At 45.5% G+C, this 23,425-nt stretch overlaps 5 protein-coding genes across 12 annotated transcripts in view; 3 read left to right on the forward strand and 2 right to left on the reverse strand.

The window, feature by feature from the left end:
* ramp2 (receptor (G protein-coupled) activity modifying protein 2) lies at positions 1-21,400 on the reverse strand. 6 transcript variants are annotated; one of them, XM_085934799.1, is made up of 9 exons: positions 21,305-21,400; positions 20,290-20,395; positions 4,500-4,561; positions 4,158-4,358; positions 3,832-3,897; positions 3,510-3,545; positions 1,729-1,761; positions 1,214-1,391; positions 1-1,144 (listed from the first exon to the last, which is right to left on the reverse strand). In XM_085934799.1, exons 4-9 carry the CDS (start codon positions 4,210-4,212, stop codon positions 895-897), a joined length of 618 nt encoding a protein of 205 aa, XP_085790925.1. In that variant the 5' UTR covers positions 4,213-4,358; positions 4,500-4,561; positions 20,290-20,395; positions 21,305-21,400; the 3' UTR covers positions 1-894. The 6 variants fall into 6 exon arrangements, with proteins under 6 accessions (XP_085790925.1, XP_085790926.1, XP_085790930.1 ...); XM_085934800.1 differs by lacking the exon at positions 21,305-21,400 and adding an exon at positions 20,914-20,931; XM_085934804.1 differs by lacking the exons at positions 20,290-20,395; positions 21,305-21,400 and adding an exon at positions 6,166-6,263.
* Positions 5,646-13,077, forward strand: ezh1 (enhancer of zeste 1 polycomb repressive complex 2 subunit). 2 transcript variants are annotated; one of them, XM_085934796.1, is made up of 20 exons: positions 5,649-6,215; positions 6,954-7,137; positions 7,229-7,357; positions 7,430-7,552; positions 7,770-7,887; positions 7,959-8,168; positions 8,389-8,491; positions 8,736-8,899; positions 9,009-9,100; positions 9,169-9,388; positions 10,182-10,366; positions 10,446-10,537; positions 10,621-10,649; positions 10,762-10,887; positions 11,340-11,518; positions 11,667-11,762; positions 11,839-11,920; positions 11,990-12,070; positions 12,193-12,277; positions 12,388-13,077. In XM_085934796.1, exons 2-20 carry the CDS (start codon positions 6,958-6,960, stop codon positions 12,446-12,448), a joined length of 2,355 nt encoding a protein of 784 aa, XP_085790922.1. In that variant the 5' UTR covers positions 5,649-6,215; positions 6,954-6,957; the 3' UTR covers positions 12,449-13,077. The 2 variants fall into 2 exon arrangements, with proteins under 2 accessions (XP_085790921.1, XP_085790922.1); XM_085934795.1 differs by having other exon boundaries at positions 5,646-6,215; positions 7,229-7,552.
* On the forward strand, positions 14,615-16,612 carry soul5 (heme-binding protein soul5). Its single transcript, XM_085934143.1, has 7 exons — positions 14,615-14,656; positions 14,781-14,840; positions 15,154-15,235; positions 15,311-15,431; positions 15,669-15,808; positions 16,012-16,175; positions 16,388-16,612. Coding segments are annotated over exons 1-7 (657 nt in total). The 5' UTR covers positions 14,615-14,654; the 3' UTR covers positions 16,476-16,612.
* On the forward strand, positions 17,444-21,772 carry nr5a5 (nuclear receptor subfamily 5, group A, member 5). Of its 2 annotated transcripts, none has more exons than XM_085934797.1 (7): positions 17,444-17,767; positions 18,598-18,713; positions 18,778-18,919; positions 19,250-19,944; positions 20,319-20,438; positions 20,524-20,671; positions 21,216-21,772. In XM_085934797.1, the coding sequence occupies exons 1-7, from the start codon at positions 17,656-17,658 to the stop codon at positions 21,461-21,463; spliced, it is 1,581 nt and encodes a 526-aa protein (XP_085790923.1). In that variant the 5' UTR covers positions 17,444-17,655; the 3' UTR covers positions 21,464-21,772. The 2 variants fall into 2 exon arrangements, with proteins under 2 accessions (XP_085790923.1, XP_085790924.1); XM_085934798.1 differs by having other exon boundaries at positions 20,524-20,627.
* The window catches only part of camsap3 (calmodulin regulated spectrin-associated protein family, member 3), a 17,162-nt gene continuing 15,378 nt past the window's right edge, over positions 21,642-23,425 (reverse strand). The window contains exon 17 of the mRNA XM_085934794.1: positions 21,642-23,421. Within this exon, the coding sequence (XP_085790920.1) occupies positions 23,122-23,421 (300 nt within the window). The 3' untranslated portion in view covers positions 21,642-23,121. The remainder of the gene's footprint in view (positions 23,422-23,425) is intronic.

Genomic DNA, 23,425 nt, shown 5'->3' on the forward strand with positions numbered 1-23,425 from the left:
TTTGTTTATCCAATAGTTAAACTTTTATTACATAAATCACATCTGACAAGCAGTCTTAGATCTCTATGTATAAAATGTGTTTTTAATTACAATTACAGTACATTGTATAGTTTCCCTTCAGATGCTACAGGAAGTCCAGAAAATACACAGACAAAAACCCCCCCACATAAATAGGAACTAAGTCTGAACGCACTAAAAAGAGCATTTCCTCGTCACTGGAAGAAAGCGAAACGTTATTTTGATTTTTTGCTTCTTGTCTGAGAAATTGAGTTAAATATGAATTGGATCTGCCTAGTATGATGAAGATTGTGTTCTCAAAGGAGACAATGGGAGGAAAGAAGGTTCCTTCTTCTAACAATCGCATTCCATCATCTCTAGCATCCCATACTGCCCAACCCGTATCATGGAGAGCTACCTGTGCCACCCAATATTTAAAAAAAAAACTCCCAAAACGGAGGACGACCCAGCAAGCCTAGGAGCTTTTGTCATAATCACACATAATGTACTAAAAATGTGTTTGTCGACATTTGGTTCATATTACGTGCGACCCCTCCTCTGAAGGTCTTGTCTTGAAAAAGATGAATTCAATTTTCACAGAGTAGCACAGGTTGGTACGATTTGTTTGTGGAAACGCGCCGTGATGTATGACTTTTGGCATCCGTGTGTTGGAGCTAGCAAAAACATAAGCTTGATAAATGGCAAACCAAATAAGTTAAGGAGAAACTAGAAGGTAAATTCTTCTTCCTGCGTCAAATGGACTCAAGTGCTACGTAAATAACAAAAGGCCATTTGAATCTTGAACAAAGCGAGCAGGTACTTAGTTGAAATGCATCAACGGTATTCTAAATCTCCCGTGACGTTCTGCCTTTAGTGGCTCCTGCCTATAAATCGCAATCAGGAGGTGCCATCTCCATTCTTGGTCTTGAGGACCACCAGGCTGACCATAACGGGGATGAGGAGGATCGGCGTGATCACCAGGGCGAAGATGATGGGCGGTGGCGGGTCACTGAGCTCCTCCATGGGGCAGTCCTTGAAAAACTTGTGGTGGATTTCCACAAATGTTTCCTCCACCATAGGGTTGGGCCACGGGATGCCCAGGCAGTCGGAGATGTTCTCAGTGCAGAGGCTCAAGTTGCTGTACAGCCTGTCAAGAGGCGGCGGTTCGTCATCACGACTTCAGAATACACTCGAGAAGCACTCCAAGTGGACTTACCCGCTTACGTTACCCCAAGCGCACCAGTCGGTGGCGTTCATGGCCGCCATGGCCTCGTTGAAGTTGCAGAAGCAAATGCGGTCCAGGAGATCGTACAGGCAGTCCATGGTGGCTCCGTTGTAATAGGTATGGCACAAAGTGTAAAAGTTCATACAACTCAGTGGGTTTTTCCAACAAGCTGCAAGGAAGCGTTTGGAAAGGTTCAAATCATACACACACAGGACAGATTATTCACATTATATATTCAGATTTTTTTTTTTATCCGCTGTTTATTGTTCATCCACAGTAGTTTGTATCAAGATGTGGTAGTTTTTGAAAAATGTAAGAGGCATAATCTGGTCGTGGCCTGAAGATATATGCCAAGATTGTAAATATTGATGTCTTAGTATCGGAGTACTTTTCGGTGTATCGTATTGGTGCTGATGGGGTTATTTGATCGCTAACCCTTATTGTGTTTTGAATTGGCTTATATTAAATTGTACAGGTGTATCGAATGAAATCATTCTTCAACATACCAATTGGTGAGGCGGTGTCTCCAAAGGTGCCATCTGGAGGAGATATAGTTGAGATTAAAAGTTTGAATGGCATGCATGCAATACAAGGTCTTTGAAAAAAAAAAGTTATGTGTCCATGAATGCAGCTTCGTGTGTTCCACGGGAAACCATCTGCAGCTGGAAAAAGCGCACACACGTACTCACACACGTACTCACACACGTACTCACACACTCACCGTAGAGAAAGGAGAGCAACACCGCAATCAAGCCAAGCGCTCCCTTCATGTCAGAATAAATGAATCGGGGTGTCTCCTCCCGCACGAAGACGCCGAGGCACAGCGAGGCATAACAGGAAGCGGCGTCAGGACGAGAGCGACGCGGCGTAAAACCCTCGCCAGCAGATGTCCGACGGAGAGCTCGCCCGCCCGCCTCGCCAGATGTTCCCCTCAGATCAGCCCCACGGCCAAGGCGGCTCGGCGGCTCTTCCCGTCTCCGACTTCCCTGGGACGGTTCTGTCTTCTGGAGGGGGTGGAGGCAACAGAGAGTGTCCTCTCCATTCTCCCCCAAATAAAAAAGAAGGGAGCACACCCAAATCGAGCGAACTGGGCTGGACTCACATCTGAAAACCCTTTACTCCTCAACTCTTGTTCTGCTTTTTAGTTTCTCACAGTCGAAGGCCTGGCCAGTCTCACAGCATGTGATTTATTTGCCTTTTTTTTTTTTTTTTGGGCCGCCTCTGCCAAATAGGAAACATAAGCAAACATTTAGAGCTTCTCAGTGGCTTGATGGGAATCACGAGTGTGCGAGCGGCGCAAATCGATATTTGGCTTCAGTGGAGCCAAATGAAAGACAAACTAACACGTGCGAGGCGAGCAAGCCAGCAAGTTTGATGTGCTTCCAGGCCTTCTTCTGAGTTTGATGACCGCCAAATGACTGCTCGTCATACGATCCGGGTTTCGGCACTCGTAAAAGCACAGCGACTCCAATAATCATGTCTGATAACAACTAATCATGTTTGATGACTACATGATTATATAATTTGTTAGTGGGTTAACTTCTGGTCCCCGGAGGACACCAAAGCGGTAATTGTTTGTCGTATCTTGCATTTTTATCCAAAACTTTACGAAAAATGCAATGGGTTGTCCCTACCCCCGATGGGGCTTTTCGGAAAACGTTTTTTATATTTTCTGGGGATCCTGAACCAGTTCGTCAAAATGATAACAAAGCAGCCGGAAACTTTTCGTGGTACTTTACATGTCATAGAATCAGCTCATGGGGCCTCTCTTGACATCTGCTAGCCGAGGCACTTTTGGATTTAGTAATGACATCAGGAAGTGTCTTTTCTGTTTTTTCTTAAGAGGAGGAGCTACGACTCGGGGGAGTTGGCAGGGGGGGGGGGGGGGAAGCATATGATGAGGAACAGCAAAGGGGCGCTCCTTGCAAACGGGTTTCACAACACGCCGTCCGGCGCAGCTTGGGGGCTCAATGACGAACAAATGCAGGAAGTCACACCAGGTGGGGGACGTTTTCGGTTAACCTTTTGCCGAGGCTTCGGCTGAGGAGACCTCACCGGGAGTTTGTGTTGGATTGGAGCAAACAAGCACGCACGCAAGCAAATCTTGGCCGAGGTCATCATCTCCCACATCGCTCAGCTCTTTGAGTTTAGGAATATGATGCCAAATATTCCCCACCGGAGTGGACACACACAGTCAGTCAAAACACGACGGGCGATGTTATGATGTGATAGCGGGGGGGTGGATGTGGGTGTTATTATGCAATTATGAATTCGACATGATACTTACTGGCGCCGCCGTTCATCATTTCTGTTGGTTGATACACTGTAAAGAAAAGAAGAAAGTAACATAAAAAAAAATACATCTCGAGGACGACGTGTGCTAGGTCACGTTTCTTCTGCCAAGGACTGCTTGTTCGACGGATTGATTGGTGAGCGGGGTTATATGAAAAACATGTTCCAAAATACTATAAAAATATTTAGAAAAAGAGCGTGCTTATTTTTTGGACAGCGATGATCTATGGAAAGTTGGCAGGTAGTTCCATTTCGGTACAAATGAGGATGAGGATGTTCTTAATTTGAACTATTTACAGCAAGCGTGTTCTTCTTACCTATTGTGGTGGCTGACTGCACCGACAACTTTTCATCCACCAGACAACTCACTGGGTTATGTGAGGCTGTTTAAAGGGAAAAAAAAAAAATTGAATTTCATCTTCTTTACCAAAACATCAGCTACGACAATGCCAAATTGTTATTTTAAACATCTGTAGCAAGATTTCACAAGCAAAACAGCCTCATAAAAATAAATAATACTTAGCTCGTATGACACACGGATGGAAACGTGAAATACGTACACGTAGATTCAATTAAAGGGCCTCTAAGGTGAAGACATCTGGGAATTCCTACTCTGAGGGGAGCCCTGAAGTACTTCACTTACCCCACATGAGAAGAAAACGGACAGCAAAGACTAGGTGAAACCTGCTGGATGTCATGTTGCCCAACAGTGCTGTGTCCTTCTCCCACTTGGAGGCTAGCTGGGGGTTACATAGCTCAACCCCCCCCCCCCCCCCCCCTTTCTTTAACAGGAAGGCTCCATAAAACAACAGGAAGCCCACGTTTCCTAGGATGGGCGGTTTTCCTGCCAAAGAGGACAGAGAGCCCCGTGATAAGGTTGACGCTGCTACTGATTTGATGTAGCGCTATCCCGGGCTCTCATCTGAGAGAGAGAAAGCCACTCCATCACTTGGTCATAACAATTGAAAGTCGCTTTTCATCTCACCTTGATGTGTTGTGAACTTGGGACATATTTTGCTGAGCAGTCAGGACAGGGTTGCAGTATATCTGCGATACAAATACAAATGCATACTTAGTACTAATGAATTAGTTTGCATGTTTTATGTTTGTCAACTATATAAATGTTATCGCATGTTTCAAATATGCAGTCTCCATCACTGATTCACGTCATCAAATGAAGTCTTAAATTTCATATGAAGACGCTGCCAATTTGTTCCAATGACTAATAGAAATATGCATTGTCCGCCTTATATTGCTTTAAAGCGGAGAGATTTTCCCTCAAGAAGTGAAAGATCACTTTAGCCTGTCATCATTCAAATGTACTTAAACTCCACATGCTCGCCGTTTCTCTTGGATGTTGCATAAACAACGTAACAGATTCCCAACAGCAGGTGCCAAAAGCAACACGCCCAGTTGACAATAAGCACAATCAAAACTTCCTCCCAATAAGGCCTCAATGCTTGACAGCTTATCTTCCAAAGAGTGTTTGCTTTTGTTTGACAGTTCATTATCAACACACCATACGCGCAGACTTCAATTTCCCACTGTGTAATTAGTAAGCAGGAATGCATGAACTTCAAAACACAACAGGCGATGACCGGTTTTGGAAGAATTGGGGACCCGCTGATGTGCACGTTTGGCACAGTGGAGTATTAAATGAGGTTCAATGGCGCCCTCTTGTGTGAAAGCCAAGACTACAACTTGACATTCAAATAAATGTTCACGTAAGATGCCATGAAACGAGGGAAATTCAAAATAAAACAAGGACGCAAAATAGAACGTTTTGATGGTTAGAATATACAATGTTTCGATGATCCCCAAATGCTATGAAGAACAGATGTGTTTCACAGGTAATATTTTTGCTTTTTGAAATAGACGTGTTGGTTTTAATTTAAGCATGACTCTTTTCATGTAAGACCATAAAAGTACAGAAGACACGCCACGTCCAAACAGAATAACCCAATGGAATGTATCGCGTTTCTCCTTTCAGACATAAAAGGCGATTCTCGTGATGTACCTGAAGGCACCATTGGCCGGAAAAGAAGTTCTTCGACGCTACAAGCTACATGTAGCCTCGCTCGCCCCCTAGAGGAGTATTGCAGAACGATAATTTGAGTGTTTTGACGTCTGCAAAAAGCAGCTGTTGGATCGCGTCCAACTTTTCTGATCGATTAGTAATAATCACACATTAAACTAGTCTTTATAGCCAGCATCACAGCAAAGAAGTAGTGTTGGTGACTTTGAAATGTGATTTATTTCTGCCGAGTGTCTGTCTACGATTAGTCTCTGGTGCTAGAGGAGGGGCTGGCTGCCCCACACACGACACTTTCTCCATTCCCCAGACGGCGCAAAACAATTTAGTCATAAATCCTCCTCCCCTGACCCTCGAATACGTCACCGCCGCCGCTGCTGCTGCTGCTGCTGCTGCTACTGACGCCTCTGCTGTTCTGCCAAGTGCGCAGCTCCGTGGACGCCCCCCTCCCTCCCTCTCCACACCCCCACCCCACGACAACAAGGTTAGCCCACAGCAGCAGCAGCATGGCCCCGCAGAGCCGCCGCCGAGGGATCGCTCGGACATTCAACCGTCGTCATGCGGACACCGAGTCTGCGTCACCTCCATAAACGAGGACGCGCGCGCTACCAATCCTTACGTGATCATCTCTTGGGAATATCCATTCGACGAACACGCGTGGATTTGAAGGTATGTGACGATTAGTGCGATGGATGATGACGGGTAGAGGGGGGGGGGGGGATTCCACGCGCGAGTGTGCGTGACGCAGACGTTGGATGTTGCGCAGCTCGTTTTCACGCATCTTCAACGCGCACGCAACTTATACGAGGCACATGAACACAAGCATGCACGGAGCACTACGCACTTTTCTTCTGACCGAGGCACGCCCACTCGCGACCACTGTGCGTGTTTCTGCCATGTTAAGTCCGTGCACGCAACGAGCCAGCGTTTGCCAGCCCTGGCGCACTGTTTGGCAAGCAGGCATACAGCGACAAGGAGACTTTTAAACCGTTCGTAGCCTTTTAAATAGCCACGAAGCCTTATTTGACTCCGGTAACACGTTAGTTTGTTTTGCTTCCACAAGAGGGCGCTGTTTGCCCACAGACAAGAGTAGGCGTTAAAACGGAAGCGTTGACGCAATAAGGATCAGGACGAATGCAAATATTTTATCTTCAGTTGGACGATGTAACAAATTAACAATGTTAATAATGTTGTCGTTTCTTCAGAAGCTCGTTCTTTGTCAGATGTTTCAGAAACAGTCTGTTTCCATTTGGCCAATACAAACATTTTACTAACACCGCCAATCAATAAGTGGCAAAATGAAGATGTCAAGGAAGGTGTACCTAATATTATGACCACTAATTGTCAATCAACTTAAATTCTTCAGATATGCACGTATTTCTTCTGTATATTTTCTTTCAATACAAGAACCATGGAGATAAACTCTGCTGAAGCTCCTGCCCCGGCCGTCGCTGCTCCGCCCGCCCCGAAACCTCAACCGCCCTTATACCTCAGCCCCGCCCACAGCCTGCTGGAGTGGCGTCGGCGGGTCAGGTCCGAGTACATGCGCCTCCGCCAGCTGAAGCGCCTCAAGAAAGCAGAGGAGGTCAAGGTGGGTCATGCCCTGCTTGCTAACTGCGGCATTCCTTTCTGCACCGCCTGTGTTTTTAAATGTTGCTTTTGGCTCCGTTTTGTGTTCACAGGCCGTGTTTGTATCTAACCGGGTCAAAATCGAGAAACAGACCGGCATCCTCAATGAGGAATGGTCCAAACTGAGGATCCAGTCGGTGCCCTTGTCGAGCTCAGGCCCCGGCCCGGTGGCTACTAAGAAGGTAAGAAAAGATATTGAACCTAAACGCTTGAAATTATTTTTTCGTTTGGAACTAAAAAAATGCTTCTCGCAGATGTGTACCGTGGAGTCAGGCTTCCCGGGGTTCAAAGTTCAGGCCGTGGCCATGAGGCCTCTGTCGACAGTGACAGGAATACCCTTCATGTACTCCTGGTCGCCTTTGCAGCACAACTTTATGGTGAGCACACAAACAATGGCCAACCCACCAGGTCAAAATATTAGGTACATCTGCGCCCACTCAAGCCATTGTGTAGGTGTACCTAATATTGTGGACTAGATTTTCGAAGCTCGGATTAAAAGCAAAGCGTGTCACGTGATGCTGCTTCCTAAAAATAGTTCCATTCTTTTTTTTTTTGTTCAATAGATACAAATTGTGAATGTTTAATTTGTGATAGGTGGAGGATGAGACATTCCTGCACAATATTCCCTACATGGGCGACGAGGTATTGGAACAGGACGAGGCCTTCCTGGAGGAACTGATTGACAACTACGACGGCGTCCATGGCGACAGAGGTGCGTTGTTTTTTTTTTAAGACACCACACCTTGACATCTACTCTGCTCATATTACCATATCGCCTCCCAGAAGGGGGCTTCATGAGCGACGAGATCTTTAAGGAACTGGTGGAGGCCTTGAGCCAGTACTCTGACCACGAGGACGAGGAGGAGGAGGAAGCGGCGACGGCGACGACCGAAAAAAAGGAAGATGAACGAGCGATGAGGCGCAGCTCAAGCGAGGGCTCAGAGGAGACCAAAGTGTCGTTCATCCGCAGGAAGAGGAGGAGCGCTGTGGAGGGTGAGCGAGCGCGCGCATGTCGTAATGACAGACTTTGTCCCGTGCGAGCGGCACAACAAGGTCGCCACTGTTTGTCCGGTCACCATGCCACTGCCAGCACCACGCCTGGCTTGGACATGTGGCCAACGTGTCCCTCGCTTGCTTTCTGTTTAAACACAGCAGTTTTACTCACTATGAGATCACCTTTAAAAAATATATAACTAACAAAATGTCCCCACAGTTCGGGACCCGTCTGGAAGCAAGAAGATCCCCAGCGACAAGATCTTCACCGCCATTGCCTCCATGTTCCCGTACAAGGGCACCGCAGAGGAGCTGAAGGAAAAGTAAGGGGGGGGGGGGGGGGGTGACCATCTTGGTGGCGCAATGCTGAATGGGGCCGTTGCTTAGTGTTCGCTACGAAGAGGCAAACATTTGGGAAAGGAGGTAATAATGACCCCCCCCATCGGCGCTGGCTTCAAGAGAGCATTTGCAGCAACCCGAAAGAGCTCGACAACAAAGCAAAAGTGGCTCAAATGGACTCGAAAGGTTCTCTTCTCTTTTCACCTATAAATGTTTTTGTTTCTGTAGGTACAAGGACCTCCTGGAACCTCCCAGCCTGGTCAAGCTGCCCCCCCTCTGCACCCCCAACCTGGACGGACCCTTTGCAAAGTCGGTGCAGCGAGAGCAGTCGCTGCACTCCTTCCACACGCTCTTCTGCAGGCGATGCTTCAAATACGACTGCTTCCTCCACCGTAAGATGGGTTTGTTATTTTGGGATTTTAGTTCTGACTTGGCACTTTTCAACAGTACTCAACTCAACCGCAAAGTCCGAATATGCTAAAGGTGCGCTTGTTTGTTTAGCTTTCCACGCGACACCAAACGTGTACAAGAGAAAGAGCAAAGAAATTCGAATGGAGACGGATCCGTGCGGCGCCGACTGCTTCCTGTTACAGGTGCCCGTCTTTCGCTCGCGAGCTTTTCTGCCGCTGCGTATGGCTAACTTCTCTCCTCTCTGGTGAAGAAAGGGGCTAAAGAGTTTGTGGATCAGAACATGTTGCGCTCACGGAGGTTCCGGAAGAAGCGCAGGCAGCAACAGCAGCAACAACAACAACAACAGCAGCAACAGCAGCAGCAACAGCAGCAGCAACAGCGGCCCGCCAGCGCGAGTTGCCCCGGACCGTCGGGCTTTGCCGAAGAGAGCAAAGATGGAGAAAGCGACCATGAAACGACATCATCATCAGGTACAATCCAATTGTTTTCAAACGTTTTGGAGCTATGACAGCAATTGTGGCTCCCCCTAGTGGCTCTTAAAAGTATCAGGTGCAGACGCAGTTATTTTAATAGCTGTGTGAGTCATGACTCTGAAAGAAGCATCATTTACCATAAGCCCCCCCCCCCCCCCCCCAAAAGCTCCCCTCCTCCTGCTCCCCCCTTCCTCTCTGCAACTCTTTTCGAAGAGTGACATTTGGCAGCGGATGACAGCCGAGTCAGACCGTCCTTGGCGCTCTGACCAAGCCAAATCAAGACTTTGGCATGCCTGGGCCCCAACATAAACACTTCCTTCCACTCATTCCTATTGACATCTTCATGCGGTGAACAGTGGGAGGCAAATAAGTCACCCCTCCCTCAGCGGAGGCCTCTCTTTCTGGAAGTCACGTGCGGGCTCAGCAGACGCCGTCGCACATTTCGGGTTAGTGTGTGCGCGTGTGGGGAAACAGATTGCTGAGCAGATTAATAAAGACGACAGAGCACGCTGCTCCGGCAACGCTGCCTTCAGCTTGTTGCCAAGCAACATTCTGAGCGTGCAAGTGCGCGAACAACGCTTATGTTGTTTCCAAAACAAAGTCAAGGGTCGCGCGTGCGTGGCAAAAAAGCAGCAGTACGTCACATTCGCGCCGCTGTTGTGCCGTTCGTATCGTGACGTTTTTATTGCGAAGCGTTAAAGAGTGGCCTCGGCGCTTAAAGTCAAAGTCATTCATCTGTTTTGCGCTTTTGTTCATCTATGCTGGTCAAACGCGTGCACGTGCACTACAGAGGGGAATTCGCGCTGCCAGACCCCGATCAAACTACGGCCGGCCGACGACGAAGCCGAGCAGCCGACGTGTTGCGCGGTGGAGTGGAGCGGCGCCGAGGAGTCGCTTTTTCGGGTGCTGCACGGCACCTACTTCAACAACTTCTGCTCCATCTCCCGCCTCATCGGCACTAAAAATTGCAAGGAGGTAAAAAGTGAAGTGATTGCGCAATATGACGACACAGACAGACGATTGGACGTTATGTGTTTGGTTTAATGTCTCCCAGGTGTACGCTTTTGCGGTGAAGGAGGCACTCATCCATCACGTCCCCCTAGTGGATGGAGGCATCTCGCCGCAGAAGAAGAAAAGGAAGCACAGGCGAGCGAGCAGCCGCTCTTATTTGTGATCAATTACAGACACGAATTCTTTCAACTGTTACATTTTTTCTCCCTCCGACGCAGGTTATGGGCAAAGATCCAGCTAAAGAAAGGTACGTCTGACACATCACGGCACGGCTATTTTTATCCACTTCCCTTTCCATCATCATCATGATGATGATCCACTTCCCTTTCCGATTGCTTGTCTGTGCTGTGTCATTCCAGATAACTCGTCCAATCAGGTGTACAACTACCAGCCATGTGACCACCCGGACCACCCATGTGACAGCACCTGCCCGTGTGTCATCACCCAGAATTTCTGCGAGAAGTTTTGCCAGTGTGAGCACGAGTGTGAGTTCTTGATCACACGTGCACACACACGAATAAATTAGCTTCTTCTGCAGCAAAAAAAAAAAAGTCGTTCCTACTTTTTCTACATTCTTCGTCTCGGGATTCAGTCAGCCCGCCCCCCCTCCTTCCTTCCACGCCAGACCCTCACACCGCCTTTTTCCCGTAGCACAGGGCTACTCGAGGCCAAACAGGAAGTTACAAATGTGCGCTGTAAAAGGCCTGGAGGGGAATCAAAGAGCTGTGACGGGCGTCGTGCCTGATTTACAACATCAACTCCAATGTCAGCAGCTCAGTTCCGACAGCTATGGCTAAACAATGCCGCAGATGGAACGATTCAATCCAGCTCAGATTAGCCAGACGGCAGACGTTTTTCTTTCTGCTTCTGCAAACCTGTCATAGGGCATTTCTGCCAGAAGAGGTCCTCGTTACTCCCTCCCAACTCTGCATTGCAGGCCAAAACCGCTTCCCGGGATGCAGGTGCAAGACCCAGTGCAACACCAAGCAGTGTCCCTGCTACCTGGCCGTGAGGGAGTGCGACCCGGACCTGTGCATGACCTGCGGCGCCACCGACCACTGGGACAGCCAAGTGGTGTCGTGCAAGAACTGCAGCATCCAGAGGGGCCTCAAAAAGGTAGTCGCAACACGCACTACTTGGTCAACTCAATCAAATCTTTTGTGGTACATGTTTGGTAATTATCCAATTAATGGCAATTACAGTGGATTCGACAGGGACTCTTGCGGTACGCCTACTTATGACATTGTTATTGTACATTTGACAGCACCTTCTGCTGGCGCCGTCAGACGTCGCTGGGTGGGGCACTTTCATCAAAGAGCCTGTGCAGAAGAACGAGTTCATCTCAGAGTATTGTGGGGAGGTAAAGTATTTCGCAAAAACTGCACCATTACGCCATTTCAGGTAAGATTTAAAAATCTCCTGTTTCCATCTCGCAGCTCATCTCGCAGGACGAGGCCGACCGACGAGGAAGAATCTACGACAAATACATGTCCAGCTTTCTTTTCAACCTAAACAACGGTAAGTATTCTGTCTGGCGACGGTCACATCGCCATCTTGAGGCCATCCAAACGTCTTCCCTCTCTGCAGACTTTGTCGTCGATGCCACCAGGAAGGGGAACAAAATTCGCTTTGCCAATCACTCGGTCAATCCCAACTGCTACGCCAAAGGTAATCGCTTTTCATTACAAAAACTTTGCAGGGGTGTGTATACTTTTTCTATCCACTGTAACCAGACAGACTTTTAAAAAGCAACTTCAAGTCAAGGAGTAATCAAGGTTTAACGTTTGCAGTGGTGATGGTGAACGGAGACCACCGCATCGGGATCTTTGCCAAGCGGGCCATCATGCAAGGAGAAGAGCTTTTCTTCGACTACAGGCGAGTGGCGTTAAAAACAACTCGGTAGCTTGTGAGCGAAAATCCAAACAGGCTGTGGTGTTTCCCTGGATTCTTGCCTTCTGACTGCGGCTTTTGGCTTCCTCCCGCAGATACAGCCAAGCGGACGCCCTCAAATATGTCGGCATCGAGAGGGAGGTGGAGATGTCTTAGCCGAATACACAAATACTGCATATCCTGACCTTAACGTCTGCTAGCGCCTCCACTAACGTCTCCATTAGCAACTCCGTCCCATTCCCATCCCGCCAGCATGGAACGTTGGCTCCGTCCTTCAAAAATAAGAGCCTCCAAAAAAAAAAAAAGCAATCACTATCTCCTCGGTGTCCCTTCCTTTCATCCGACCAAATGCACGAGTGTCCACGTCACGCTTGTTAACTTTATACTATTACAGTAATCCGTGTCGCAAAAGGCTTTTGCTTCGTGCTCACTCCAGGCCGCGCTGGTAGTGTCCGTTTAGTTCCAGCGAGCGGTAACGTGCATGTGCTGTCTCTCGGGTAAATAGAAACCAGTAAACGCGTTTAGTTGGCAGTATTTCGCTTCACAGTGTTGTCACATGACGCCACAAGAGGCTCAAAGTTGTGCAGTTATGTTAAAAATAAAATCGTAGGCAAGAAACCGACTGACTGAATGTAACCCGGAGATGGCGGTGAAGAGATCGCAGTCATTTTTTTGTTAAAGGGGGCATGTTATGGAAATTTGACTTTGTAATGGCTTGTATACATATAGTTGGGCCCTTTGAGTGCCTGCTCACCCATAAATTGTGGAAATTAAAGTCAAGTAAATCTTGAGTTATCTGTGTATTTTTGAACATTTCTTCCTGGGCAGGCCATTTGGAATTTTAGCTGAATTTTGGAAAACACAACTACCGGTTTCTATTGAGTGGTTCTTTAAGCAGTTGCCATTTGATTTGATTTTTATTTGATTTTTAATTTATTTCAATAGGACAGTACCAGTTTGATGAACACTAAAGGTATAGACATAAATACAAACATCCCAGTGTAAAACAGAGACAAATAGACATTAGACATTACATTAACTCAGCCTGACAGAGCAGACATACAGATAGACAGACTAATACATTATAAAAAAATAAAAACATGGTATAAAAGGTTATTTCCACACTGTGGAAAAACTAGTTGAGAGGCAAGTTATTAATTGATGAATGCAGTGAATGTCATGTCAAATTAGTATTAGGCCTATACTAAAACTTTTGCCATTTTTAAAGAATCATTCTTGTAAGCAACATTATTATTATTTTCTGTATGATGGCGTGCAAAGAGGCTCTTCGGGGCGTTTATGAAGGGCAGGGAGGGGGAGAAGTATTGTCAAATGTTCTGTACACTATGCTAAAGATCATAAAAGGTTTTGGACAAAAGCCGGGTAAAATGGATCGTAACAAAAGTCGTAACAATGAGTTCCAGTAAGTGTAACTCAATCCTGTGCGGAAACACTCATAAGACTAAATAAAATTTAAAAAAACCATCAGCAGTACTAACTGATTCTTTAGTGGCTGTGTTGTGGCAAATCAAAATAAAAATCAAGTTTAACTTTACGTTCTTTTATCATTTTCCTCACAGGAGCAATATCAGGTTCCAGTGTGGGAACCCACTCGTGGGTTTTGTTGTTTTTGTGAGTGAACACAAAAAAAAAAAGGTATCACAAAAGCTTCAATACAAGTTTTGTCAAGAACAGATCCCGGTTGGAGAAACTTGCCATGGATTAGCGGAAATTGAATGTTATAAAACTTCTCAAACTGCAGCAATCTAATTTAACAATCTATTTTATTTGACGTATTTTATGCAGTCTTACCTGGTACCTCACTTGTCTCATTTTATCACAGTCTAGTCTTGTCATGTCATGCTGACTTCTTAATCTTTTCTTACCGTCTTATCTTATCCAATTCGGTCTTATCTTACCATATCATAAGTGGTTTTGATTTTTTTTTTCCTGCCTTTAAAATACTCACCATATCTATAAATCATGCCTGCAACTGAAACACTCCTGAGAAATATATATTACTTTAACGTGTACAATTTTAAGTGAAAGCCCGTATTTCAATATTATAAAGAAAAATTGGAACATATTGTGCCAAGTATGTGACAGCATTACTTGGTAAGTGATAATCACCTCACAAAAGACAGACAATTAATAGATGGATGGTGAACAAGTACAATGAGTGCCAATGACGTTGTGCCGTGTTGCATTTCAGCAGGTGTCACACGTGTTATTTACAGCACACAGTGTGTTTTGCTCCCCCCCCCACCCTCTTGTATTGTCTGGACCTTCAGGGTGTGGCCACTTTTCCTTTTATAACTCGTCTTGGGATTTTTTGCGCCACCGCACCAAACTATCTTCCACCATGTAAGTATTCAAACGCATTCTTCTTGTCGTGAGTGGACCGCACATTACGTATTATAAATAAGCATTTCTCAATATTAGCGGAGTTCTAACGAAGTGAAAATTTGATTTTTTTGTTTTATTCCAGGTTTCTGCTTGCAGGACTTGTTGGCTGCCTGCTCGCGCTCACAGCTGAGGCCAGAGTCGGGTAAGAATATTTTCAAGACATTTTGAGATAATATTGCCAAAGTTATGCCATATCTGGAACGGGAAGTGTAATACTACAATAATACGTGAACACGCTCCTAAGTAAAAAACAATTATATCGTATCTCAAATCATCTCACCCCATTGAAATGGCTGGAAGTGACATTAATCTGTTCCAGCTTACCCCAAAAACTAAAAAAAAATGTTGTAAAAGTGTTTTTCGTCAAATAAATAGTTCTCTAAAATGTTGTACTTTATAAAGCCTCTTTTGGGAAGAATTGTGCAGAGCAAAGCATCAGTGCCTTGTTGTCACAGGAACTGCTCTGAGCTCTCATTCATGACCGAGACAGATCAATGTATGCTGTTCAAGGTCATGTGCAAGACTGATAAATATGAGGTGAGTGATTATTACTGATAACAGATAAAAACAAAAAGTTGTCCACTGTGGGATGCCGACTGTGTCTTTCACTAGGTGCGTCATTACGAAGCTGCCAAGTGGGTGTCAACCAGAGTGTCCTCATGGTCCATGGATATTGCTTGTATGAAGGGCTTTATGCGGCTCTATCGCTACATCGATGGCGAAAATGCGAATGGTGCGAAATCTCGTATATAACTGCTTGCCTGTACAAAGATTATTGACAAAATGTTGACTGCCGTGAATATAAAGTCTACCCACACATAAATTCATTTCAGATGTTCCAGTAGCCTTTTCCAAACACTTTGATTTGAATTGAACATTTATAATTCCTTGCATCATCGGAACAGGGGTGTGTAGACTTTTTCTATCCACCGTATTACCTTCAATGCTCTGTGTGCTTTCAATGCTCCAGGACAAAAGATTGAAATGACGTCACCAGTTCTAATCAAGATAGGCATGAAGAAGTGGTTTTGGGAAGAAAAGGAATTCATAATTAGCTTCTTGCTGCCCAGGGAGCACCAGGCCTATCCTCCAATGCCAAACGATTACGAGGTAATTGTATTATGATCGGACAAAATTTTAATATTAGAGACCCCTCACGCGGCCATATCTCATTTGTGGCGTATGCAGATGAAACAGAAGAATCTAAGCTAACTGTTTTCTTGTCGTTTAACAAAAAAAACTCATTTCGGGATAGATGCTGTCATTTGTCCGATTGTCACAACACCCCTTGCTTGACTGACATCTGCCCGCAGGTGTTCTTCTACGATATGCCGGCTTTAAACGTATACGTTCGGAGTTATGGCGGGTGGATGAACTCGCTGAGTGACTGTCATCACAGCGAGGGCCTGATGTACGACCTGATGAAGGACGGCGCTCGCTTCAAAGACGACTGCCACTACGGCGCCGGATATAACAGGTCATATTTTTTCATGTTTATCACGTTACATATTGAGGTTGAATTGTGTGGGATGCCCTCTAGTGGTATACAAAATAACTTCTTAAGTATAGCACAATTCTGTTTAACTTTTTAGTACATTAGGTTTCATTTTTAAGAAGTCTTTATACCTTTTTTGGGAATGAAGCCTGTGTCTTGCTTTTGACGTGTGCGTGTGCGTGTGTGTGTTGCAGCCCCATGACAATGTGGGAGAGGCACAATGAGGTGTGGGTGATCGCCGAGGACAAACCAGTTTGTGGGAGCAGCGAGGAAATGGACTGATGCTTTAACGTCGGCGTACGTTGTCGCTTTCAGACCCATATGAGAGACTGGGTCTGCGTTTCAAATCATAATAAAAATATGAGCAATAATCTTCGCTTCACATAGAGGTATCAATAAAGTTACCAGTTTGCAATTAATCCTTGTCATGTCAGTATGATTGTAAAACATGAATTATTATTACTATTATTAGTACTACATATTGTGTATTCTTGGTAGTAGTTTCCTGCCATGCTGCCATGGGGATGTTTAGGGAAAAAGGATAGAGCCATAAAACATGGAGATAATTTTAAAGGGCCTTTACTACTTGCTACTGTGCAAGTGTACTTAATAAAGTGTCTGGTGAGTTGGGCTGTTTATAGCCACCAGAGGTCGCCAAAATGCCCAGTAAATCATCTTTGACTGTGTTTAATAAATGATATGACATAAATGCTTTTGCTTAGTTTGATCAATTTTAAACATTTGTAAGTGTATTTCTAAAAATAATTACACCCTTTTTGCACTCTGTCTAGAATGACAAGTATGATGTGTGTGAGGATTTAATTACTCAAGCCCTGTGACATTTGAAGTGTCCTTTTCATTCAATTTATTTATTTTTAATACAGTATATTATTTTTCTAAAGTACAGTATCATAGATACATTATAAATTGCTTTTATATAAAAAAAAATATTAGACATTTTTAGCAGGAGGATAGGATGAATTACAGTATTGGCATTACTATTCATTTCAATAAGGGGGAGATGCTTTTCATACCATTTCTATCAATGATGGAGGGGGGGTTGTTTCGTAATGCGCTTCCTTGGTGACTCCATAAACAATACACAATTCAAAGGAACAAAATGAAGATATGAAATCTGTGAATGGCCACAATTTGCAGCGGTGGTGAGTGTTATCTTATCGCGCTTCCAGCTCGAGAAAAGATGGCTCACTGACTTCACTACAGTAACATTCCAGCAGGTGGCTATATGACTGACTGTCTAGCGGACGTAGGCTAGGAGTGCCAGTCAGGAGAGTTTTTTTTTTTTTACGACTACCGATCAAAGTCCACATGTGGCCCTCAAACGATTGTCAGTCCACCGGGAGCGCTCGGGGCTGCGTGGTGTCGTCCGCTCCCCGTTGTACCCGAGACTATGAAGACCTGAGCTGACCCGACCGCGGACCTGTCGCCCCCTCGAGACAATATGGACTTCCCTGATCAATTCCAAGAACAGCCGCCGCAACAGGAGCAGGCTTCTGGTGCCAAGACGGACAACTACAGTGAGGACATCTTCCCTTTAGAAGAAGCATCAACGTGTGAGTAGTAACACCGATCAAGTCATTGGGTGCACCTGCCTAGTTCACTCCGTATTCATTCAATTTAACGCTAAGTGTAGTTTTCACGGAATCATACCGAGAGAAAACATGCCAATGACCCAAGAGGCATGTGCATGCAAAAGTAACGTGGCTAAATTAAAAGACCAAAATGTCTGAAGCAGGTTTATAGAGCGCCTTGCATTGAGCAGATGTCATAAAAGTCGACTGGGTGAAAGAGATTCCCATTGAAGTCATTATCTCCCGGGGCCGATGTTAATTATGTAAGTGTCGTATCTGCGATGACGCATATCAAACTGAATGGTGACACATAGTTGTGTTTCACTATTGATGGGACTATTGTCTTTATGGCAGAGCAATAAGAGCAGATTGAATGGTGACTGACACGTTTACATTTTTTGACACAGCGCTACATTAGACACAGTGCAAAATTCTTCACTTAGCAATCATATAATGACCGTTTATGATTCTCGCAAGTGATTCAGCAATAAAAAAACAATATTCTTGAGATACACGGGATGCCTGTCTTCTAAGTTTTCAAGATACTAGTGCAAGGGCAAACTTGAGATATGAAGCGCTGGCCGGTGGCAGTTGACTCACTTCGACTCACTTTACGACAAGCAAAGATGATTTGAGATGAGCGGAAAAAAATGTCAAACAGACGGCTGAAAAAATAAAAAAGGGAGTTCCCGTTAGAAAGCACGCGTTATCACTCACTCGGAACTTCATCAGTTCACAACTTATCTCGGCAAATCTTGTCAGCTACAGCATGTATCTTTGAGCTTGGTTGTGTTTTTACTGCGCTTGCTCAGCTCAGGAGTCACGGCGGGACGCGGACGCCAGGCCCGAGCCCGGCGAGGGATGTCCCGTGTGCGGGGATAAAATATCAGGGTACCACTACGGCCTGCTCACCTGCGAGAGCTGCAAGGTAGAGCGGAAGACGGTCACGTCGAGCCGCACGTCACAATGTCTAACTGGTGGCGTCTCGGCAGGGTTTCTTCAAGCGCTCCGTCCAGAACAACAAACGCTACACTTGCGCAGAGGGACAGAGCTGCCCGATGAACGTCGCCCAGAGGAAGCGCTGCCCCTCCTGTCGTTTCCAAAAGTGTCTGACGGTGGGCATGAAGACAGAAGGTACGTCTTGAGAGCGCGTGCCCTTTGTTCATGGGCAGCACCGATTTTGCTCCACTGACACGCATGTGCTCACCTCTGTATCTGGGAGGTCATAAAAATCAACATGAGCACCACTTGTGATGACCCAGTTTACATAAGACTATTTTATCGTGCGGAGATAAGCTACGTTCTTTAAAAAAAAATTTAAAAAAAGAGCGCTGCAGCAGAATACCAATTTCACTACAGCACAATATCAATTTAAATTAAAATAAATATGAAAACAAATTTACAGTCCAGTGTGACTTTGAAATGACTAAACATTGTTGTGTGTTTTTATGCCCTGTGGGACAGCCGTGAGAGCGGACCGCATGCGAGGCGGCAGGAACAAGTTTGGGCCCTTCTACAGACAGATGAAAGAACAAAAAGTGCACCCCCAGGGCAACGCCGCCCCCTATAGGACCAAAATGGAAACAACGCAAAGGCTTTGGCCTGCAGCTGCGAGTGACTGTTCATTCTTGCGCAACCCCATGAGCCCTCCCATGTCTCCGGACGTTTTCCACCAGTCGCACATGTATCCCCCCTTGCCTTTAGACTGCACTATGAACGACGACAGGGTGGTCCCTCCTCCGCCGCTTCCCTACAGCGGAATTCATCATCAGACATTCCCCGGTTACCTCCCGGAGGAACTACAACAGCCTCTGGGCTACGGCCCGGCTACTTCACACTACCCCACGCACAGAACCCCAAGCAGCACGTACATGTTACGAACCCCCTCGACTTCGCCGTGCTCAACCGTCCCATCCACCCCGGTCGACTGCTCGACCGCCCACGGCGCCCACTCGGCCTTTCTCGCTCAACTTCTAGAAGGGGAGCAAGACGAGAGTCAGCTATGCACCAAGGTGGTGGCCAGTCTGCAGAGGGAACAGGCCAACCGAGGCAAGCACGACTGCCTCAACACGTTTAGTATCATGTGCAAAATGGCAGACCAAACTTTGTTTAGTTTGGTGGAGTGGGCCAGGAACAGTGCGCTCTTCAAGGAGCTCAAGGTGAACAGCTTTACAGATCATAGATGCATCAACAGAAATGTAACAGTCATGCCAAGCAACTATGTCAAATTTGACTTTGACTTAAGGAAATAAGGAAATGGGCTTCATTTAGTTGGGAACTGTCAAAGTGCTTTGCCTCCATCTTGTGGCATAAATAGGCAATTACAAGTATTTTGCTTTGGTAATCGATTGCTCGCACAGGGCTCAGTCTCAATTCACTGTAAAACTATTCTCAGGAATATTTTTTATATGTTTGTTGATTGACTGGGGGAAAAAAAGCATCCTACATCTGAGCTACCAAATACAGTGGTGACATCTAAAGAGTTTTATTAGAATAGTCATTACCTTGACACACTTGTTCTTCTACCTCAAAGGTGGAAGACCAGATGGTCCTCCTACAGAGTTGCTGGAGTGAGCTGCTGGTTTTGGACCATCTCTGCAGACAGGTCAACTATGGAAAAGAGGGTTGCATATATCTGGTCATGGGACAACAGGTAATACGCAGCACTCAAAAGTTGAAGAAAACTGTGAAGGTGTCGATTGCAAATGGAACACGTCTATTATTCTCCTCCTCCCTAGATCGAGATGTCAACCATCATTTCTCAAGCAGGAGCCACACTCAGCAGTTTGGTTACCAGAACACAGGATTTGGTGTCCAAACTGAAGGCACTCCACTTTGACAGGCACGAGTTTGTCTGTCTCAAATATTTGGTGCTTTTTAACCCCGGTGAGCTTCTCATTTCCTCAGCAGAGAGGAATGCAACAACGAATGTGGAATTACACTAAGAACAATAAAATAGGTTAATTGACATAGAGAACTATGCTAGCTATGCTATGGCGCCATCTAGAGGCATCTTGTGGCTGAAGTATGTTTAAGAATTTAATGCCGGGAAAGAAATGGTTCTTAAAGTACTTTTTAACAGAGTAAAATATAAAATAAGCACGGACATGTGACTCAAACGCCGTTACCTTGCTACCAAATGTACCGTCGTCATCTATTCCAGCAACAAGTGTCCAGCCTCCATTAAATCGCAATGTTCCCTAAAATAGCATCGCAAACTACAAACCAGCGTTAGCCACAGTTATGCTAGTCACGTGACTTGCAGTAGCGCAAAACAATTATGCGGTTTTAAAACGAATAGTAAACAATATTTTATCGAATATAATAACTGACGAACACAAACACTAGCGCACTTCAACTGACAGAAAATTTTGTAGCTATAACTTGAAAGATATTTGAGTAAATCGAATGTGTGTTTGTGTTGGCGTAGATGTGAAGTCCGTGCAAAGTCGGCAGCAAGTGGAGCACACGCAAGAAAGAGTGAACAGGGCGCTGATGGAGCACACGCAGCGGACTCACCCGGGACACTCGGATAAATTTGGCCAGTTGCTGCTTCGGCTGCCTGAGGTACGCAGCATCAGCCTGCAGGTGGAGGAATATTTGTACCAGCGCCACCTGCTGGGCGATTTACCCTGTAACTCTCTGCTTACTGAGATGCTGCACACCAAACACAGCTGAGATCACTTTTGAAAACGTTGCAACTTCATATGACAGTCCAATTAAAATAGGGATTGTTTTTTTTTCTTTTTTTTGTTTTGTTTACATGGTGACAACCTCAACCTGCTGCTGTGATGTAAAAAAAAACAAAAATTAAAAAATGATAACATACGGATGGAACAACAAAAGATGATGGATTTAAAAATGATTTTTATTCTGGTCTTGAAGCCAAGGAGCGACAATGAGTGAAAAGTATACACGTACTGGCACATATTTGATGAAAAAAAAAAAAAAAAAACTTGTCATGACATCGAAAAGGAGCAGGGAAGGGGGGGGGGGGGGGGGGGGAGTGCTACCCGAACCGACAGAAATACATCCTGAAATTAAACATAAAATCTAAAGCCAACTAAATAAATAGATCCCCACGGGTGGCAAGAATTTGGGGGGAGGATTGCACAGAATCAAAATAAAGTTATTGCATAACCACATACTACTTTTGATAAACAAATAAATACAAGCGTCACATCCATAGTTCATGTGCACACGTTCTTAATTTTTTTTTCTTTTTCTGTATTCACATCTGTATTCAAATGTCATTCAAAACAACATGTGTTGGAGGCAGCCAGTGATTTTTTTTTTTTTTTAAGAGGCGGCACAAGGAAGATAACGTGGGCCAATTTACCATGGCAACTACGTCACTGGCAACTACAATTGTGATTGCAAAACGTTTGGCCATTTTACATTTCTCCAGTTTGACAGGAAAGAGTCAAAATAGTGTCTTGTATATTTAGGGCTGCTACAGTCCAGAATAATCATTCATCAAGAAGCCTGGACAGACAAGAAGGAAAATCAATTCATGGTCAAGCGCCCTGGCGACAAAACGTTTTTCTTTTACGCACTCATTTGATCCCAAGCACACATCCAACCAACACTTACGCAGCAGACTAGCTTATTCCGAACTTACAAAAGGGAAATATGCAGCTTTTATTTAGAAGCAAATTATTCTTGAAAAATGATCAGCATTCTTTGTGTCAAATCAGCATTGCTGAGCAAAGTACAAACACGAGCCCTCCTTCATTGTTTTCTTTCCAGTTCTAAGCGCACCGTGTGTCAATCCAGCAAACAATAAAAAAATTGACATCCAGATGTCTTTACAGCAGAGCGAGTCGAATGCACGGGCGGCAGGCGGGGATCACCGACATTCATGCGAAAGCCGTCTTTTTCCAGATGTGACCTCGCGTTTCAGTCGGCTGTCTAGCCATCGAGCCCTAGAGAGGAGAAGAAAAGGCAATGGAGAAAGGGGGAAAAAAAAAAAAGCGGGAAGCCGGAGGGAGAGGCGTGGGATATTCTCCGGCCTTTAAATGTTATTGCGCGAAGGCAAAGCAGTGAAGTTGTCTCAACTTGAGTCTTGGGCCAGGAAAAGGCAAAAGATGTTAGAGGAGGCGGAGCGTGAGGAAAGACACAGAATGCCCCTACGCCAACAATTTTTTTTTCCCCCCGCATACAATCATAAATCCAGGAGCTCCGAGGAGGGAAGCAATCAAAGGGATTTATCCATTTTCTTGGCACATAGCGTTGATTGTTCTCAGTCACTCCATTTGTCTGCTATTAAGATAAAAAAAAAAAAAGTAAGTTCCCCAGACTGGCCAGAATAGAAAACCTGAATCGCAACAGTGTGTTCATTTTGGGGTGGCGAGCTTCTTGGGAGTTCCCGGGCGCTTTTGCCACAAGTGTCCGGGGATGGTGATGGCGTCCACGCTCATGGACATGGTCTTGGACGGGATGGCGGTGAACTGCTTGCGGTCCGAGTTGTATTTGTAGATGGACTCCACCATGTCCAGCGTGATGACGCGCGGCCCGATGCCGGTGAGCCGCGACATTTCCTCCGTTTCGGGATTCATGGTGTACACGGCCCGGAACTGGCAACTGGAGTCCCTGAAGAGGATGAGGAAATGGTTGGCTGTGCTCTTCTCCATTTCCTGC

Source organism: Syngnathus leptorhynchus, chromosome 16, assembly GCF_054491065.1.
Source record: "Syngnathus leptorhynchus isolate UIUO chromosome 16, UIUO_Slep, whole genome shotgun sequence".
In the NCBI taxonomy this organism is placed as follows: Eukaryota; Metazoa; Chordata; class Actinopteri; order Syngnathiformes; family Syngnathidae; genus Syngnathus; species Syngnathus leptorhynchus.

Bases quoted from the DNA above. Each gene is read 5' to 3' on its own strand.
- ramp2 (XM_085934799.1), bottom strand. From the start codon at position 4,212: ATGACATCCAGCAGGTTTCACCTAGTCTTTGCTGTCCGTTTTCTTCTC. The intron at 1,762-3,509 runs GTAAGTATCATG...TATCTCCTCCAG, and splicing joins AATGATGAACGGCGGCGCCA to ATGGCACCTTTGGAGACACC. The intron at 1,145-1,213 runs GTAAGTCCACTT...GCCTCTTGACAG, and splicing joins GCTTGGGGTAACGTAAGCGG to GCTGTACAGCAACTTGAGCC.
- ezh1 (XM_085934795.1), top strand. From the start codon at position 6,958: ATGGAGATAAACTCTGCTGAAGCTCCTGCCCCGGCCGTCGCTGCTCCG. The intron at 7,888-7,958 runs GTGCGTTGTTTT...ATCGCCTCCCAG, and splicing joins CGGCGTCCATGGCGACAGAG to AAGGGGGCTTCATGAGCGAC. The intron at 12,071-12,192 runs GTAATCGCTTTT...TAACGTTTGCAG, and splicing joins TCCCAACTGCTACGCCAAAG to TGGTGATGGTGAACGGAGAC.
- soul5 (XM_085934143.1), top strand. The intron at 15,236-15,310 runs GTGAGTGATTAT...GTCTTTCACTAG, and splicing joins GCAAGACTGATAAATATGAG to GTGCGTCATTACGAAGCTGC. The intron at 16,176-16,387 runs GTCATATTTTTT...TGTGTGTTGCAG, and splicing joins TACGGCGCCGGATATAACAG to CCCCATGACAATGTGGGAGA.
- nr5a5 (XM_085934797.1), top strand. From the start codon at position 17,656: ATGGACTTCCCTGATCAATTCCAAGAACAGCCGCCGCAACAGGAGCAG. The intron at 18,920-19,249 runs GTACGTCTTGAG...CCTGTGGGACAG, and splicing joins GGTGGGCATGAAGACAGAAG to CCGTGAGAGCGGACCGCATG. The intron at 20,672-21,215 runs GTGAGCTTCTCA...GTGTTGGCGTAG, and splicing joins TTTGGTGCTTTTTAACCCCG to ATGTGAAGTCCGTGCAAAGT.